The sequence below is a fragment of the Vipera berus genome (assembly GCF_964194415.1).
Source record: "Vipera berus genome assembly, chromosome: 6".
Classification (NCBI taxonomy): Eukaryota; Metazoa; Chordata; class Lepidosauria; order Squamata; family Viperidae; genus Vipera; species Vipera berus.
The window spans coordinates 1,517,969-1,534,802 of record NC_138208.1 but is presented as its reverse complement, the minus strand read 5'-3'; the positions used below and the strand labels follow the sequence as shown (position 1 = coordinate 1,534,802).

The window sequence follows — 16,834 nt, the reverse complement described above, 5'->3', positions numbered from 1 at the left end:
GGAGAACCCAAAGAGGGTCCCGCCCGGTCCCGAGCTGGCGCGCCCTCGACCAATGGCCCGGCGGGGGAGCCCCTCCCTCGCGCCGCGATTGGCTGAACCTGGAGGGGTGCGCGGCCCGGTTCCTTTCAGGGCTAAGGCGAGGGGGGTCACCCAGCCCAGCCCCCACCCCCGGCCGGGGTCCTACAAAGCCCGGGATCCCGCCCGGCTCCTCCAGTGCTTCCGAGAGGGAGAGGCAGCCTCGCACTCGTTCGCCTCCCGTCCCTTCCAGGAGATCTGCAGGAGGGCAGAAGACCCCCCGACGGCCCGTCCTTGACCCGCCGCGGAAGAGACCCTCCCGTCTCGGGAGCCGCCCTGCCCGGCCCTGCTTTGCCCGGCGGGCTCCGCGCAAGGAAGAGGAGGGACGGCCATGGAAAAGGTGAAGGCTGGAGAGGGAGACACGCGGGGCGCGTCCCCACGGTTTGACTTCATCGCTTTCCAAATGCCCGGGGCTCCCCCCTCTGCCCGACCCCCACCCGCCCAGCCGGGGACGCGGTTCTTTCGGGAAAGCCTCTGTCCCCAGCGCCGCGTGATGCCAACGGGGCGGAGGGCGAAGGGATGAAGGGATGGAGAGGAGGGGGGGGAGCTGATGCCATGCATTGCAGGGGGCGGCCATGAGCCCAGCCCCCGGGTGCGAACGGGCGAGCAAGAGCTCCCTCGGCCTTGGCGGCCCGGACAGGATTAAAAAGGGGGGTGGGGGCTGAGGGAGGATGTCGTTCTCCTTTGCGGCCGCTTTCACACGACCAGCTAAGAGGGGAGCCGGGATAACTCCGTCCACGCCGTCCAGGTTCTCGGGACGTGGCGCAAAGGCCTGCGGGCTGTTAGGCCAGAGAAGCCGGCCATGCTCTGAACGCGAGTCCGAGAGACAAGTGGAGCCCGAGAATGCAGCCCCTTTCTTTCCGGGGAGGCTGGAGAGCTGCGTTCTCACGACGCGCCGGGCTGAATGCAGAGAACAGCCGTAGCTGTGGGCAGCGTTCACGCAAGGCCCGTTTGCGCACAAATTCAGCCGGTGGGCTGACCGATTGCGAAGTCTCCACCCGCGTCCGCCCCCGCCCCCCCCCCCGCCTTTGGGGCGACCCGGCCCTCCGGCGGCCCTCCTGCTTCCAAGGCCGAGCTGACCCGACCCGAAGCCCCTGTGGCGCTGCCTGGAGGGCGGCCCTTGGCCACAGTGGCTGGCGGCTCTTCAGAGTCGAAGCCTCCCCCCAGCCAGACACCCCGGGGGGGGAGGGCAGCCTGGGCTTCGCGGTGGCCTCCTTTCCCGGGTCTCCCTCGGAGGGCGCCGTGACCCGGGCGTGACATCCTGATAGGGACCTTCAGATGGCAAGGGCGGCTTTGCCCAGCCAGACGGGCCCCCCCCGGGGGGGGAGGAATTGGGCCGGGGGCGGGGCTGGCCCGTCTCCAGCTGAGCGCAGACGGCGGGCGGGGGTGCAGAGGAAGCACCACCTGCGCGCGCCCCCCCAGCACTTTTTTCCAGAGACCGGGGGAAGAACGACGGGGGGGGGTTCTGCGCCTCCCCCGTAACTGGACCGGCATTGTTTTTGCTTGGACTCCTCGGCTGGCGAGAGGGGGTCCGGGAGGGCTGCGCGCGGCGGGGCCGGGCCCTCGAGGCGGGCTTTGACCCACTCCTCCCCGGAGCCGAACCGCTTTGAGACTTTCGTTCCTGCGCCCGGGCCAGAACTGGCAAGAGGAGTTAAGGACTCGGAGGTGCGGAGTCCGGTTCATGGACGGACGGACGGCCGCGTAGCTTCTCCCTGCCCGGCCGTTCCGCGCGGTTCGCCTCCGGAGGGCGAGGCCGGTGGCGGCCTTGGGTGCTGCTGCTCTAACTGCTTGGTGAGGACCCCCTGGCAGCCCCCCTGCCTCCTTCGAGGACTCTGCACACACACACACACACACACCCTCCCTCCACTGCCCCAAGCTTTGGTCTCAGGGAGAGCTCCCTCAGGGACGGAGGGACCGCCCCGCTGCTGCGCTAGATTTCTGCGTGCAGGGAGTGTGCCTCGAACCCCGAGCCCTGAGGGGCAGCCTCTGCCCGGGGCCTCTCAGATGGTTCAGCCCGTCTGCTCAGGTCCTCGGCGTGAGTGACAGGGCCGAGTGGCCCGCTCCGGGGCTCTTCTCCCCCAAGGGCTGTGGGTGGTCCCCCTGCCCGGCTGCCGGTGCCCGGTGGAGGCGGACAGCAGTGGGGTGACTACTCTTTCCTTGGCTTCCCCAGCTGGCCTCCTCCTCCTCCTCCTCCCCCTCCCCCTCCCCTTCCCATCCCTTAGCGATCCAGAGGGAGGGAGGGAGGGAAGCAGTCAGAAAGGCAGCTGCCGAGAAGCGCAGCGGGCAGAAGCTCGGGATCTGAGCAAAGTACGAGGCGGGGAGTTCTCCCGCTGGTCGGAGGGTCCTCCCCCTCCTCCCCCTCCCCCTCCTCGAAGGGGCGTCCCGCTCCTCCGCCGCGCTCCCTGCTCGACGCCTGGGAGGTTGGCTGGCGTTTGGGGGCGGGGAGCCCACGCCTGGCGCCCTCCCCCCCTCCTCCGCCCCCCCCCCCCAACCTCTTGGTTCTCCTGGCGTCCCGCTGCACTCGCTCAGCGCCGCTTCTCCTTTGCAGGTCCCGAAGATCCGCCGGAAAGCGACCATGTTGCAGCAGTGGAGTTTCGCGGTCTTCCTGCTGAGTTACTGCCTGCCGTCCTCCGGGCGATCCTTGGAAGGCCAGAGCAACGGACGCCGATTGTGAGTCGCCCTTCTCCGTCCCGAGCCGGGGGGGGGAAGGGGGGAGAGGAAGGGGGCTTTCCGGGCACCCTTCGGCTTAGAGATGCCCCCGCCGTAGCCAAAACGGCGGGGCAGCCCTTGTACTGGGGTTAAAGACCCATTTATTTGAACAAGCTGGCCTGGCCTGATGGGGAGTTACTTAGGGTTTTAATATTTATATATATTTTTATTGTTTTTACTTTGGGCAATAATTTAATTCTTTTTTTTTAACTTTTGTATTTTTGTAGTTTTATGATATGCCCTGTTCACCGCCCTGAGTCCTTCGGGAGAAGGGCGGTATAAAAATTTAATAAAACCTAAACCTAAACCTACTTTCTTGGCTCAGCTGGTGAAGCGCAACTTGGCCAGAAGAGTCGGGCTTCGATTTCCTCCATGAGATAAAAGTCCCATGGGGGGGGGGGTCAACTGAAGGGAAGAAGCGGCCGAGGAGAGGATCGCGTCCCTAACTCTGGGCTTCTTAACCTTTTATCTCCCCCACCCCTTTTTTTCTCTCGGGGTCCCCGAGAGGAGAGTCTTGACTTTGGGAATTATGAATGAGGAAGGCCGCTCGGCGACTTCGCGTTATCTTTTGGAGACACGGAAAGCCGGTCAAGGGGCAAGATAACCGTCCCGCCGCTCGTTTGTGTTGTGTCGAAAGAACAATAGCTGTCCTTAAAGGACGTGGTTGTGTGTGTGTGTGTGAAGGAGAGAGAAAAGAGTGTGTGGAGGGGTTTCGGAGTAGAGCGTATGTTTACATGCGCTGGGAGATTGCATTTTTCTTACACACTGTCGCAGCGGGCGCGTTACAAGGCTTCGGATGCTAAAAGACGGCCATGGGCGCATTGGCGCGGATCCCAGAAACGTGGAGAGCGCTTTGGGAGAAAAAAAAATACAGAGCACTTAAATCACGGCTTTCACCTCCGTTGAGGATTTGTGCCAAGGAGCAAAAAATGCTCGCCTTTGGGTTAAACTGCTGTTGGAGAGAGCCAACAGACGCTTGACTGGGAGAAAAACAGGAGTAGGCAACTCTGACTCCTATCCTGAGATGCTCAGATGCCCCTCCACGCTTATTACTAACACCGGTCAGATGGCTGGAGTGTAGGATTAACTAACCAGATCAATAAAATCCACCCTGAGGTGGTGCCCCCCCAGGCTGGATCCCCAAATCCGGAAGACCACGATCCTAAAAGTTCTGTGCTTGTACTTAATTGTCTTTAGGTGATTCGGGAAGATGGGAATAAAGTTACCAGCGTTGGAAATGAACCCAGGCAGGCTATGAAATAACGATAATCTCATTGGAGATTAATTAGCAAAGGGTCCTTGGTGCTCTCTGGGCTTGCTGGTTTTCTTGCAGACGTTTCATGACCCAAACTAGGTAACGTGAGTTACTTGCTTGTTCTCACAAGGCAGAAACCTCCTGGGTTGAATTTGCACTGATTCTTTCCCCTGGCGCGAAATATTCTGGGTCAGAAGGAGCTCTGCAAACCTGGGCGTGGGCCAAAGGCCACTTTGCTTGCCAAGCTGTGGTAGTTCTTCGTTTACCTCTTTTCTGACACCGCTTGCAGATCTGCACTTGTTCCCTTCGCGTTCCTGCTGAAAAGCCACAGGCTGAATTCCTCTCTTCTTGAACAGACCCGAGAGAAGCCAGATGTTGCCCAAAAGAACAGCTGGCTTTGCCCGGAGATGCGTAACTCAGCATCAATCCACCGGGCTCCATCTCAGAGAAGTAATTTTCCTAGCAAGGGTTCTCCCACACACACACACACACACACACACACCTAATCTAGAAACAAGATAAGCAGGGGGATGGACTAGAAGACCTCTAAGGTCCCTTCCAACTCTGCTATTCTATTCTATTCTATTCTATTCTATTCTATTCTATTCTATTCTATTCTATTCTATTCTATTCTATTCTATTCTATATTCTATATTCTATTCTATATTCTATATTCTATATTCTATATTCTATTCTATTCTATTCTATTCTATTCTGTATCTCTATATTCTATTCTATTCTATTCTATTCTACGTATTCTATTCTATTCTATATTCTATATTCTATATTCTATATTCTATATTCTATTCTATTCTATTCTATTCTATTCTATTCTATTCTATTCTATTCTATTCTATTCATTATTCCATATTCTATTCTATTCTATTCTATTCTATTCTATTCTATTCTATTCTATTCTACTCTACTCTACTCTACTCTACTCTACTCTACTCTACTCTAATTCTATTCTATTCTATTCTATTCTATTCTATTCTATTCTATTCTATTCTATTCTATTCTATTCTATTCTATTCTACTCTACTCTACTCTACTCTACTCTACTCTAATCAATTAAAGGAAATTGGGTAAATTGTAGAAGAAAAAGAGAGGTAAGCTCACGAACCTGGAACCGCAGACGGTATCTTACAGAGCTGTAGAAGTCCTTAGCCTACAAAGTCCTTGAGCTGGAGCAAGAGGGGGAAGCTGAGTGAAGGAACAGAGAGCCAGTTCTTGGAGGAGGAGGAGGAGGAGGATCAATTTTTCTGTTGAAATTACAGAGATCAAGATGTCAAGAGTGGCCACTGCTTAGCAATGGTTGGTTAACCAGTTCCCCTTTGGGGATAGGCAGTTGAGGCCCAAGACTGTGGGGAAGATGTTTTCAGGGTTGTGTACATGAGGATGAATTATAACCCTGTGAACGCGGCGTACAATGTATACAGCAATTTGTGTGAGTACCTCTGGGCAGCAAGAAACCCTAACCTCTCAGCTCTTCACTCAAAATTGCTTACCGCATGTTAGCATAGCATTAACTGCCTCTGGTTTGGGGTCAGGCAAACTTTTCATTCCAGGCTGCAAAAGGACCTCTAGTGGGACAGCGAAACACTTCCCAAGACTCCTCAATCTTCTGGGCGCTATTTTTAGACATAGTGTATTTCTTCCACCCGGTAATCTACTCTGGCGATTCGGCTTAGAGCAGGCGCTTTATCCGCTTCTCACTCCCTTATGGGAGATGGGAGCAAGAAAACAGGGGGGTGGGTTTTAAAAGGGTCACTAGCAAAAGCCCCCCCCCCTCCCTGTAGCAAATTATCTCAAGTGGCTTTGTCGATGGGTGGTGTACATTCATTCCTGCCTCTCTCCCACAACAGGTGTTTGCAAATGGTTAGAATTTTGCCTTCTGCTGCCCGAAGGGATGAGGTGGAATTGGGAACTTTTATTTTTGGGGTGCCCGCTGAGTTTGGTTGCCCTGGTGATGATGGTTGCCCAGTTGGGTAATGAAACGTCTGCAAGAAAATATCCAAGTTTGGAGGGCACCCACAGTTCATCCCTGAGCTACAAGTATTCTCCTCCATTGGCACTTTTTTTTCTTTTCACCAAAGGGGGAAGGAGAGCTATTGGGAAAGTCGCACTTAGTCTTCTTAGCGAAGGTGGCAAAGAGACCCCCCCTCCCTTTGTAATTAGTCCCCCACCAAACGTCCCTTGAGGAATGGTGGCTCTGAAGCCACCCACTTGGCTGAAGTCTTGGCGCAGCTGTGCTACCTCCGTCCTCATGATCATTCTTAATCCCCGTGCAGCATGCTTTGGTCACTAAACAGGGCCTCCACTCAAATAGCTGGAGAAATGAACTTTTCATGTACAATTTAAAAAAACAAAAAAGCCACAAAACCTAGGTAGCTTGATAACATCCACGGGAAAACCCATCTCTTTGAGAATAGCATCAGGAATTGGGGTGCAAACTTTTTTTAAAAAAAAAATTCAGATGTTCACGGTAAGGAAAAGCCAGATCACTGAATTCAGTTAATTTAGTTTAATTGATAAGCCACCTGACTCCCAAACAATCCTAGGTAACTTAGAGCTAAAATTTCAATACATTCCACAGCAGTGTTTTAGTCACGTGGTTGGAGGGAGCCTTAATTGAGAGAGACGCATTTTTGATTAGTCTGTTAAGAATATTCTTTTCTCTTATTACTGGATCGATTGACTTATTGATTGATTGATTGATTGATTGATTGAATGAATGAATGAATGAATGAATGAATGAATGAATGGTGACTTTGGGTCAGTTTGACATCTGGCAATTATATGGATAAAACCATATGATTTTCTTGAGAAAGCCTTGTTCTTGCCTTCTTCTTGAGGCTGAGAAACAGGGATTATCCCAAGGTCACCCAGCTGGGTTTAAAGCATGTCTACTCCAGTGGCTTTAACCACTACCCCACACTGCCTCTTGCTATTGCATTTTGCATGATCCCGTTTTTAACAATTACAATGAGTGGCATGGTTAGAAACTTCTCAGAACCCCAGAAGAGGCTCTTGTGACAAAAACAATTCATCCATTTCAAGTTTACATATCTTTTATAAAATGGGAGACCGAATGATAAGAAAAGTCAAGTGGGTTTTAATTGCTATTTGCATAAGAAAGAGGGGGGGAATGAGATTTGGGGGTATCTGTATGCATCCCCTGGGTTTACAGGTCTATTCGGAGTTCAAAATGGCTGAGAGTTCAACAGGTAAAGAAAGGAGTCATTATCTTGGGACTACATGGTGAGACTAGAGAGTATGATGACCGTGATATAAAATAGTCAAAAATACTCAGCTTGTCAAAACGCTGATCCGTTCAAAGAAAAGAGTGGCAAACTTAATGAAACGAGCAAAGGACAAGGATAGGGTGACTGTCATAGAAAAGGGGGGCTTAAGTCACATTTTTAAAGGGCACCATTGAAGGTCTGGAACTCAATGAGAGAAAGCTCCTACAAGTCAAGAATTGACATAAGACACACATGTAATTTTAAAGCTGATGGTCTGGTGCAGGGGTCTTCAAACTTGGCCCTTTTATGACTTGTGGACTTCAACTCCCAGAAGTCCACAAGTCATAAAAGGGCCAAGTTTGAAGACCCCTGGTGAATCTACTCTACGGGCCTGTCCTGGTGTTACTTTGAAAGTTCAGTTCTAGCTTTGTGAGTGGCTTGCTTAGAAGGCTTAAAATGTGGACAAACTAGGTGTTAGGGATTTATTTATTTTTGACACGTGGAAAGCATTGATATAAGAAACAGCCAAGTTGCCAGGTGCACCAATGTGATTTTGGGCTTGAGTTGTAGCTAATGTTGGTGCAAAATCTTCCCCATAAATTTATTTCTTTCCATTAAACAGGAGAGAGCATGATTCGAAGCGGTGCTTCTCAACCTTGGCCACTTTAAGATATGTGGACTTCAACTCCCAGAATTCCCTAGCCAGCATGAAGTCCACATATTGTAGTTCACATATATTTGAGAAACACTGACCTGAAGGATGAAGATCTCCACTATCCTAGCAATTACAGGTAGTCCTTACCTTATAACCACAATTGAGTCTAAAAGTTCTGTTGCTAAACAAAGCAGTGGTTAAGTAGGTTTTGCCATTTTACAACCTTTCTCGTCACAGTTAATAAGAGAATCACTGCAGTTGTTAAGTTAGTAATATAGATGTAAACTGAATCTGGCTTCCCCGTTGTCTTTGCTTGTCAGAAGGTGTCAAAAAGGGATCACATGACCTAATATCTTGGACATTTTGAAGGACAGCAAACTTCTTCGGATTTGAGGCTACTATAGACTAATACGGCTTCAGTGGAACATGTCAAGGATAGAATGAAATCCTCTCAAAAGTCACTGAGATTTGGACATATACTGAAAGCTAAATCAGTCCAAATAACAGATACAAAAGCAATGTTATTACCACACTCAGTCCCTTTGGGTTTATAATAGCAGCTTATATCAAAAATGGGGGGGCTGCATAGCTTGATTAGTCAAGAGAGAAGGTGGGATATTGTCAGAGCATGGACAGTCTTATTTCGCTGAGATAGCCCAGGAGTAAATACAGTAAACAGTGGTCTATATTAAGTGGTAGTTTATGTTACACTCTTTACAACAGTGGTCTTCAAATCTGGCAGCTTTAAGACTTATGGAATTCAGCTCCCAGAATTCTGGGAGTTGAAGTCCACAAGTCTTCAAGTTGCCAAGTTTGAAGACGCCTGATCTACAACATACACTAGGAACAAAATACATACACGTGGCAATACAGCAAACTCCAACACACAGCAATTACAGCAGGAGATAGGACGAGAACACAGCAGCAAAAAGCCTTCCCTTTTATACTCAGGCTCTTAAAGGGATACAGACACAGACCCTGCTGAGTCATTCCTATCATTGCATCATCCACCTTACATTACATCATTACATAAGTCTGTTTAGCTGTTAAATCATAGCCTTGACAGATACGCTGGACTCTTTTTGCTCCGGGGATTATGCTATACAAAAAGAAAACTTTGGTGTGTTTTGTTTCGTTGTGTTTTTTTCTCAAACAGGCTCATCTGCCTCGTTTCGTGTCTATTAATGCTTTTTTAACAGATCTGCTTTTTTTTTTTTGCTTGTTTGTTTTTGAGCAGCAAAAGGACGGTGGCCGAATACCAACTGCTGCACGACAAAGGGAAGTCGATGCAAGATACCCGAAGGCGCCACTTCCTGCAAAACTTAATCGAAGGGGTAAACACGGCTGAGATCCGGGCTGTATCAGAGGTTTCGCCAAACCCGAAACCTGCGGTGGTCCCTGCCAAAAGCTACCCTCTCCGCTTCGGCGTGGAGGACGAGGGCAAAAACCTGACCCAGGAGACCAACAAGACACAACCGTACAAGGAGCAGCCCCTGAAGACCCCTGGGAAAAAGAAAAAGGGGAAGCCCGGGAAACGTAAGGAGCAAGAGAAGAAGAGGAGGAGAATTCGCTCAGCCTGGCTCAGCTCGAAGGGGTCCGGCAGTGGAATGGACATCTTGGGTGTTGCACCTGTTAAGACAAGGTAAGAAGGCTCAGGCCTCCGCGCGGAAAGGCCCGTTTTCCAGGGGTGTCTGCCCTGCCAAATTAAGGGTGCTGCTATTCTGCTGCTATTTCACGTTGCGCCAAGGTGAAGCTTTCTTGGCTCCTTAACAGTGGAGACCCCGAGTTGCTTTTCATCCCAGGAAAGAACGTGGACGATTGTTCTGTGTCACGTCTGCCGAAGCCATAAGGCAGGGATGTCCAATCCTGGCCACTTTTAAGAGTTGTGGACTTCAACTCCCAGAATTCCCCAGCCAGCCATCCGTTCCAGTGTTTCTGCTGCTGAAAAGGTACTTCAAGGGTAGAGGAAATGGTTTCCCGTCCTGTAGGAGAGAGTTTTTTCAAGGAAATAAAACCTTGATTGCTGCAGCTTTGTCTAAAACTTTTAATAAAAGTAATTTTTTAAATAAAATTGAGAGAGAGAGAGAGAGAGAGAGAGAGAGAGAGAGGGAGCTTTGCACCCATTCCATAAGATCATTTTCAGAAACAATAATGAAATGAATTATTGTCATGTCATGTTCAGGAAAATCTAGGCAGTTTTGGCCTTCTGCTAATCACTGTGCAGGATTTCCAATTGAGGTTTCCCACGTGATTGTTCAAATCACACCACAGGGTCAGCTTGGACCCTTCCCGTTGCGTGACGTTCTCACACGCTGGCCTGTTGTTTGGGTACATGCTGACTCTTTTCACCCTTAAGAGATTTAGAATAACCTTCCAAAAGGTTATGAGCTGAACTCATTTCAAGGGGAGCTGGTGGCCTTCCCAGGAGGCCAAGATCCTTCTAGCTGTTTTGTTTCAAAGGTGTTTTGCCTTCACTAGACTATCGCAGCAGGAGATCTCTCCCACACAGTATCCACCTGGTGAACTCTTAAGCTTCCTCCTTCCGTTATGCATTCAAGATGGACAGTGATTAATATTTATATGCTACTTATATGTAAGGGTGTAGGGTCTATACATAGGTTGTATAGAGAAGGGTTAAATGTGTGTTATACATGTGTACACTTTGAGAGCAAGCGATTAAATTTCATTTTTAATGTGTCCTGTTGTGCCCACAGTAAAAAATGACAATAAAGGTTATCTATCTATCTATCCATCCATCCATCCATCCATCCATCTATCCATCCATCCATCCATCCATCCATCCATCTCTATCTCTACCTCTACCTCTACCTCTATCTGTCTGTCTATCTATCTATCTATCTATCTATCTATCTATCTATCTATCTATCTATCTATCTATCTATCCAGTCAAAAAATAAAGGGAACAAAGATAAGACATCCTACTATTAAATACAGTACATTGTGTTGTTTAAGTGTTCCCTTTATTATATATATATATATATATATATATATATATATATATATATATATATATATATATATATATATATATATATATATATATATATATATATATATCCCATCTATCATCTCTTTGCCTGCCTGCCTACCTACTTACCTTATCTACCTATCTATCTCTATCACCTCTCTGTCTGTCTATCTATGTACCTACCTACCTATCTACCTACCTATCTATCTATCTATCTATCTATCTATCTATCTATCTATCTATCTATCTATCTAATTTCATGAAAAATGCCACGGATTCCATATAGTAGCCTAGTAGGCATTTGAAAGCCTCTTTTGCCAGAATTGCTTCTTAGTCTATCATTTATAACCAGGAACCATACAAGGAAGTTTTCACCTTCAAGAGTGGTTCTCCCAAATGGGTAAAAGGAGCTAGCACTTGTTCAGAAATGTCTTCTGTTGGCAAACACCACCTTGCTTGTGGTCATGAGTAGCCAACTCTCATGTCTTACAGGTACCTAATGTCCTTAGCTGAACATAGATGCAAGGGGATTTTGATAACCTCTTCATGTTGACCAGTGTTTCTCAACCTTTGCAATTTGAAGATATGTGGACTTCAACTCTCAGACTTGCTGGCTGGGGGGAATTCTGGGAGTTGAAGTCCACATATCTTCAAGCTGCCAAGGTTGAGAAACACTGGTACAAACTAAGAGTACTATAGAATAGAATAAAATAGAATAGAGTAGAGTAGAAATATAGAATAGAATAGAATAGAATAGAATAGAATAGAATAGAATAGAATAGAATAGAATAGAATAGAATAGAATAGAATAGAATAGAATAGAATAGAATAGAATAGAATAGAATAGAATAGAATATGGAAGGGACCCTGGAGGTCTTCTAGTCCAGCCCCCCCGCTCAAGCAGGAGAACCTACACAGTTCTCAGACAAGTGACTGTCTAGCCTCTTTTTAAAAATCTCCAGTGATGGAGCACGCACGATTTCTGGGGCAAACCATATGTCAGTTCATACTAAGCTAGTAAATTCCAAACCAGAGAAGAAAGTCTTGAGATGTTTGTGAAAGTTGCTGCAGGAAGGGAATTTCATTAATGTCACAGCTATCTGGAATGCCTCTTAATACGCCCTTGTTACATAGGCCAAATGCATTTACTTGTATTGTACATTTGCCAAAAATGCTAGTACTGTCAGGAGAGTAAACTATAAGTTTAATTTAGGAATCCCCCTGGCATGGGCCAAATTAGACCCCAGCTCCGTTTACATCACTGAAGAAAAAAGAAGATAAAAGCAAGAGGATTACAAAACACTTGAAAGTTTGCAATCTCTTGTTTCATCCAACTTCCCATGGATTCCTAGATAAGAGATATTTCTGGAGGATTGTCTCATAGTCCTGGGTGTGCTTGGCAGGATAACACGGTCCCTCCAGCTACAATTAGGTGTGAAAACCTAGACCTCAGGCTGGTAGCTCATTTTCATTAGCAAAGATATCAAGTGTTATCAAAACACTGACATAACTTTAGGTAAAGGTAAAGGTAAAGGTTCCCCCACACACACGTGCTAGTCGTTTCCGACTCTAGGGGCTGGTGCTCATCTCCGTTTCAAAGCCGAAGAGCCAGCGCTTGTCCCAGGACGTCTCCGTGGTCACGTGGCCGGCATGACTAGACGCCAAAGGTGCACGGAACGCTGTTACCTTCCCACCGTAGTGGTCCCTATTTTTCTACTTGCATTTTTTACGTGCTTTTGAACTGCTAGGTTGGCAGAAGCTGGGACGAGTAACAGGTGCTCACTCTGTTACGCAGCACTCGGGATTCGACCCGCCAAACTGCCGACCTTCTGATCGACAAGCTCAGCGTCTTAACCCACTGAGCCACCACGTCCCTATATAACTTTAGTGTTCTCCATATCTCATCCACTTCCTTCAGAAGATCTCACTCAAGCAGTTGCTTAGTTCCCTCCCACAGTCCATTCCTCCATTTGCAAACTATGCATTGATCCGCCGGCCTTGGGAATAAGGCTGCTTAAAGTGAGCTGGAAGATGGACTTCCAGATGTGGAATACGCTGCTCCGATAAAGGAGAATATGTGTAGCCCAGGGTTGAAATGAGGGGTCCTTGATACTCTCTGAGACTAGTTGTTTTCTTGCAGACATTGCACTACCCAAACTAAGTAACATCATCAGCGTTTTATCTTTTAGAACATGCAGCTCTAAAAGATACACGGAAATGTAGGAGCTGCTTCCAATATTTGAGGGGCTCCTACAAGGATGAGGGGGATCAACCTATTTTCCGAAGCACCGGAGGGCAAGACAAGAAACAGTGGATGGAAACTAACCAAGGAGAGAAGCAAGCTAGGTCTAAGGAGAAATTTCTTAATGGTTAGAGCAACCAACCAATCAACCAATGGAATAGCTGGCTTTCAGAAGTTGTGGGTGCTCCATCACTGAAGGCTTTCAAGAAGAGACAGGACTATCTCTGTCTGGAATGGCATAGAGTCTCTTGCTTGGGCAGGGGGTTGGACTAGAAGATCTCTAAGGGCCCTTCCAACTCCATTGTTCTATGTTCTGCTTCTTCTAGACCAGGGGTCTTCAAACTCGGCCCTTTTATGACTCGCGGACTTCAACTCCCAGAATTCCTCAGCCAGGCACACTGGCTGAGGAATTCTGGGAGTTGAAGTCCGCGAGTCATAAAAGGGCTGAGTTTGAAGACCCCTGGTCTAGACCAATTGCTTCTTGCCTAAGGCAGGGACCCTCAAATCATCCCCAAAACCTATCCAAGCTCGGTTTGAAAACCTCTGATGGTGGAGCCATCATGATGCTATAAGGACCACTACTTAATAGCTATCATGGTGATCCTGATTGGAACTCATTCTACAAAGCTTTCACTTATTGCTTTTTATACCTGGACACTCTGAGGATAAAGCCAGCTCTCCTTCCCTGTTCCAATCAAAGGACATGTACTGGAAGACTTATAGCATGTCTCCCCAAAGCCTTATCTTCTGTATGCTAAACGTATCGATTCCTTTCACTGGTCATTACAAAATTCAGCCTCCAAGACTCTCACCAGTCAGATATATTCTCACCTGCAGTGGCAAGTCTAGAACACAAGACGAGACAGACTCTGAACATACATAAGCATGATCGGGCAAAGAAAACATAGCTCAACAAACATTCAGAGAACATAGCAGCCTGCTTTACATAAGGAAAACAGATTTTTCAGCATTGTAGCTATACTTGCCTGCTGGTAGAGTTGAGAGTACACTTTTAAATTCCTTTTTCCAGATGTTCCTGATCATTTGGTCCACATCTAATTCTAGGATACCTTCCATGGAGCCTTATTAACTTGGGATCTGAAATGTTATCCATACTTAATTACTCTTTGTGGAGGAACAAGTTTATGCAACACGTTTAACCAGATCGGTGCAAGATCTAGAGGCTGCATTGCACAACACGGGCTGTTTTTGTTTGTTAGTTCATTCATCGTTATACAAAACCATTCCCTCAGGAACCCTGGGGGTGCAGGAGTTAGGATGCGGTATTGCAGGCTAACTATGCTCACAGCCTGGAGTTCGATCCTGATGGGACTCATGGTTGACTCAGCTTTCTATTCTTTTGAGGTCGGTAAAATGATTGTTGTGGGCAAAGATCAAACAAGGCTGACTCTGTAAACCAGACATGTCAAACTCGCGACGTCACGTGACGTCACGCAATGTATCAGAGCTTTTTCGCTGTTGCCGGCAATGGGGTGGGCATGGTTTCCAGATGACGTGTCCGGCCCGTGGGCCAGCAGTTTGACACCCCTGCTGTAAACTGTTTAGAGAGTGATGTAAAGCACTATGGGGTGATATATAAGTCTAGAGAATAGAATAGAATAGAATAGAATAGAATAGAATAGAATAGAATAGAATAGAATAGAATAGAATAGAATAGAATAGAGAAGAGAAGAGAAGAGAAGAGAAGAGAAGAGAAGAGAAGAGAAGAGAAGAGAGATTCCTTGGAGGTCATCTAGTCCAACCCCTTGCTCGGGCAGGAAACCCTATAACATTTCAGACAAATGGCTGTCCAGTCTCTTTTTAAAAACTTCCAGTGTTGGAGCATTCACAACTTCTGGAGGAAGGTTGTTCCACTGGTTAATTGTTCTGACTGTCAGGAAGTTTCTCCTTAGTTCCAGGTTGCTTCTCTCCTTGACTAGTTTCCATCCGTTGCTTCTTGTCCTGCCTTCAGGTGCTTTGGAGAATAGGTGGACCCCACCCCCTTCTTTGTGGCAGGCCCTCAAACATTGGAAGACCGCTATCATGCTGCCCCTACTCCTTCTCTTCATTAGACTAGACATACCCAGTTCCTACAACCATTCTTCATAGCCTCCAGTCCCCTAATCATCTGTGTCCATGTCTATGTGTGTGTATACTCACAGCTTCTTGGAAGATATTTTTCATCACACTTTGCATTATTAATTTCATTGTACATGAGAGATTAGTTGGTCCGAAATCCTTAGAATGATTGTATGTTGTCCATCAACTCTTCCTAGAGACACAGAATTTTTTGATGAGACTATCAACATGTCCAGTTATTTGTATGGGAAAATAATTCTCTTCCTTTTTCTTTTCTTCACAGGAGGCGTTGACATCCTCCGCTAAGATTTTTTTTGGAAAACTTACTCAACTGTTCTGCAATTGTGAACATATGGAAAGTATTTATTATCTGTAAATATTGTAAATGATTCAAAATAAAACCTTGGCCGCAGACGTTCTCCAGAGCTGCACATTTGAACATTGTGAATACTGGGGGGGAAATTTTGTACTTGGACAATTCTTGTTGTCACATTTACCATAATTTATTGTGTTGAATAATGTATTTATTTCCATGAACTTTTATCTTGGTGCTGCTGACTATCTATCTATCTATCTATCTATCTATCTATCTATCTATCTATCTATATTTTGTAACATAATGCACTTTAGATATACATTATGTCTTATGTTGCTAAGACATAAATAAACTACTCCTGGTTTTGGATTGGATTTAATGAATTGCCAAGGACAATGACAGAAAAATGCATACGTAAAAAGGGCCATATTTTTTATACAGATTGTTAAAAAGAAAGAAAGACAAAAGCCTCCAATAAAATGTAATCTAATTAAAATAACATCATGACTCAGAAGGAAAAATGTGTCCTCTAGGATTTAATGACAAGGAACAATAATTTTCCCTTTACAACATCTGAAAATAGCTTTTAAAACTTAACATGTTTACATTGGTTTCGATTCCATTTTTCACATTAGCTTTTAGTTAAAAATCATTTGCAAGCTTTGGTGCTAGCAAAGTGGAGAAGCGTTCTCTGCAGGAGGAAAATGCCCGCCTAGACTTCCTTGGAAGCACTAAGCTGCCAACTGCAGGCAGATATATATATAAAACATTTTATTAGTTTTCTGAGTTCACAATTCGTAAGTGCTTAGTAAACAACATGTTGTCTGTGCTCATTTGTCTTACTTAACAATACATATTCAATTCCTAGTCTCCACCCCGGTTTTTTTGAGCCGTTGATCAAATACATCCCATACTTGAAAATATTCTGTGTCTTCTTCTTCTGGGGCTGGAAGAAGTTGTGATTGCCCTACCTCTGTCTAGCAACCCACTTTTGTCTCAAAGGAGAGGGGTCAAATGGACTTTCCTCCAGGCCAGGAACCCAGAACAATCTTGGAAGAGATGAAACGGGCTTCTTTTAAGGTCCTCCCATTAGAGACAACCGTTCCCTTCTCCTTCTGAATTTCTTTGCTGCTTCCGCTACTTCTGTTTCACAGGGATAAGCTGCAGTCTGACGTAAAAACTCTCTTTCCCTAAAAATAACAGTGAAAAAAATGGAGGGGTGAAGCCAGGTGTGTACAGGTAGACCTCGACTTTCAACAGTTCATTGAG

General features: G+C 46.7%; 1 protein-coding gene across 2 annotated transcripts; it reads left to right on the top strand.

The window, feature by feature from the left end:
- Positions 1 to 232: 232 nt before the first annotated feature.
- Positions 233 to 16,073, top strand: PTHLH (parathyroid hormone like hormone; the record flags this gene model as incomplete). 2 transcript variants are annotated; one of them, XM_081330253.1, is made up of 4 exons in its annotated part: positions 233 to 415; positions 2,624 to 2,745; positions 9,177 to 9,581; positions 15,533 to 16,073. In XM_081330253.1, the coding sequence occupies exons 1-4, from the start codon at positions 407 to 409 to the stop codon at positions 15,540 to 15,542; spliced, it is 546 nt and encodes a 181-aa protein (XP_081186379.1). In that variant the 5' UTR covers positions 233 to 406. The 2 variants fall into 2 exon arrangements, with proteins under 2 accessions (XP_081186379.1, XP_081186380.1); XM_081330254.1 differs by lacking the exon at positions 15,533 to 16,073 and having other exon boundaries at positions 9,177 to 9,585.
- Between the last annotated feature and the right edge of the window lie 761 nt (positions 16,074 to 16,834).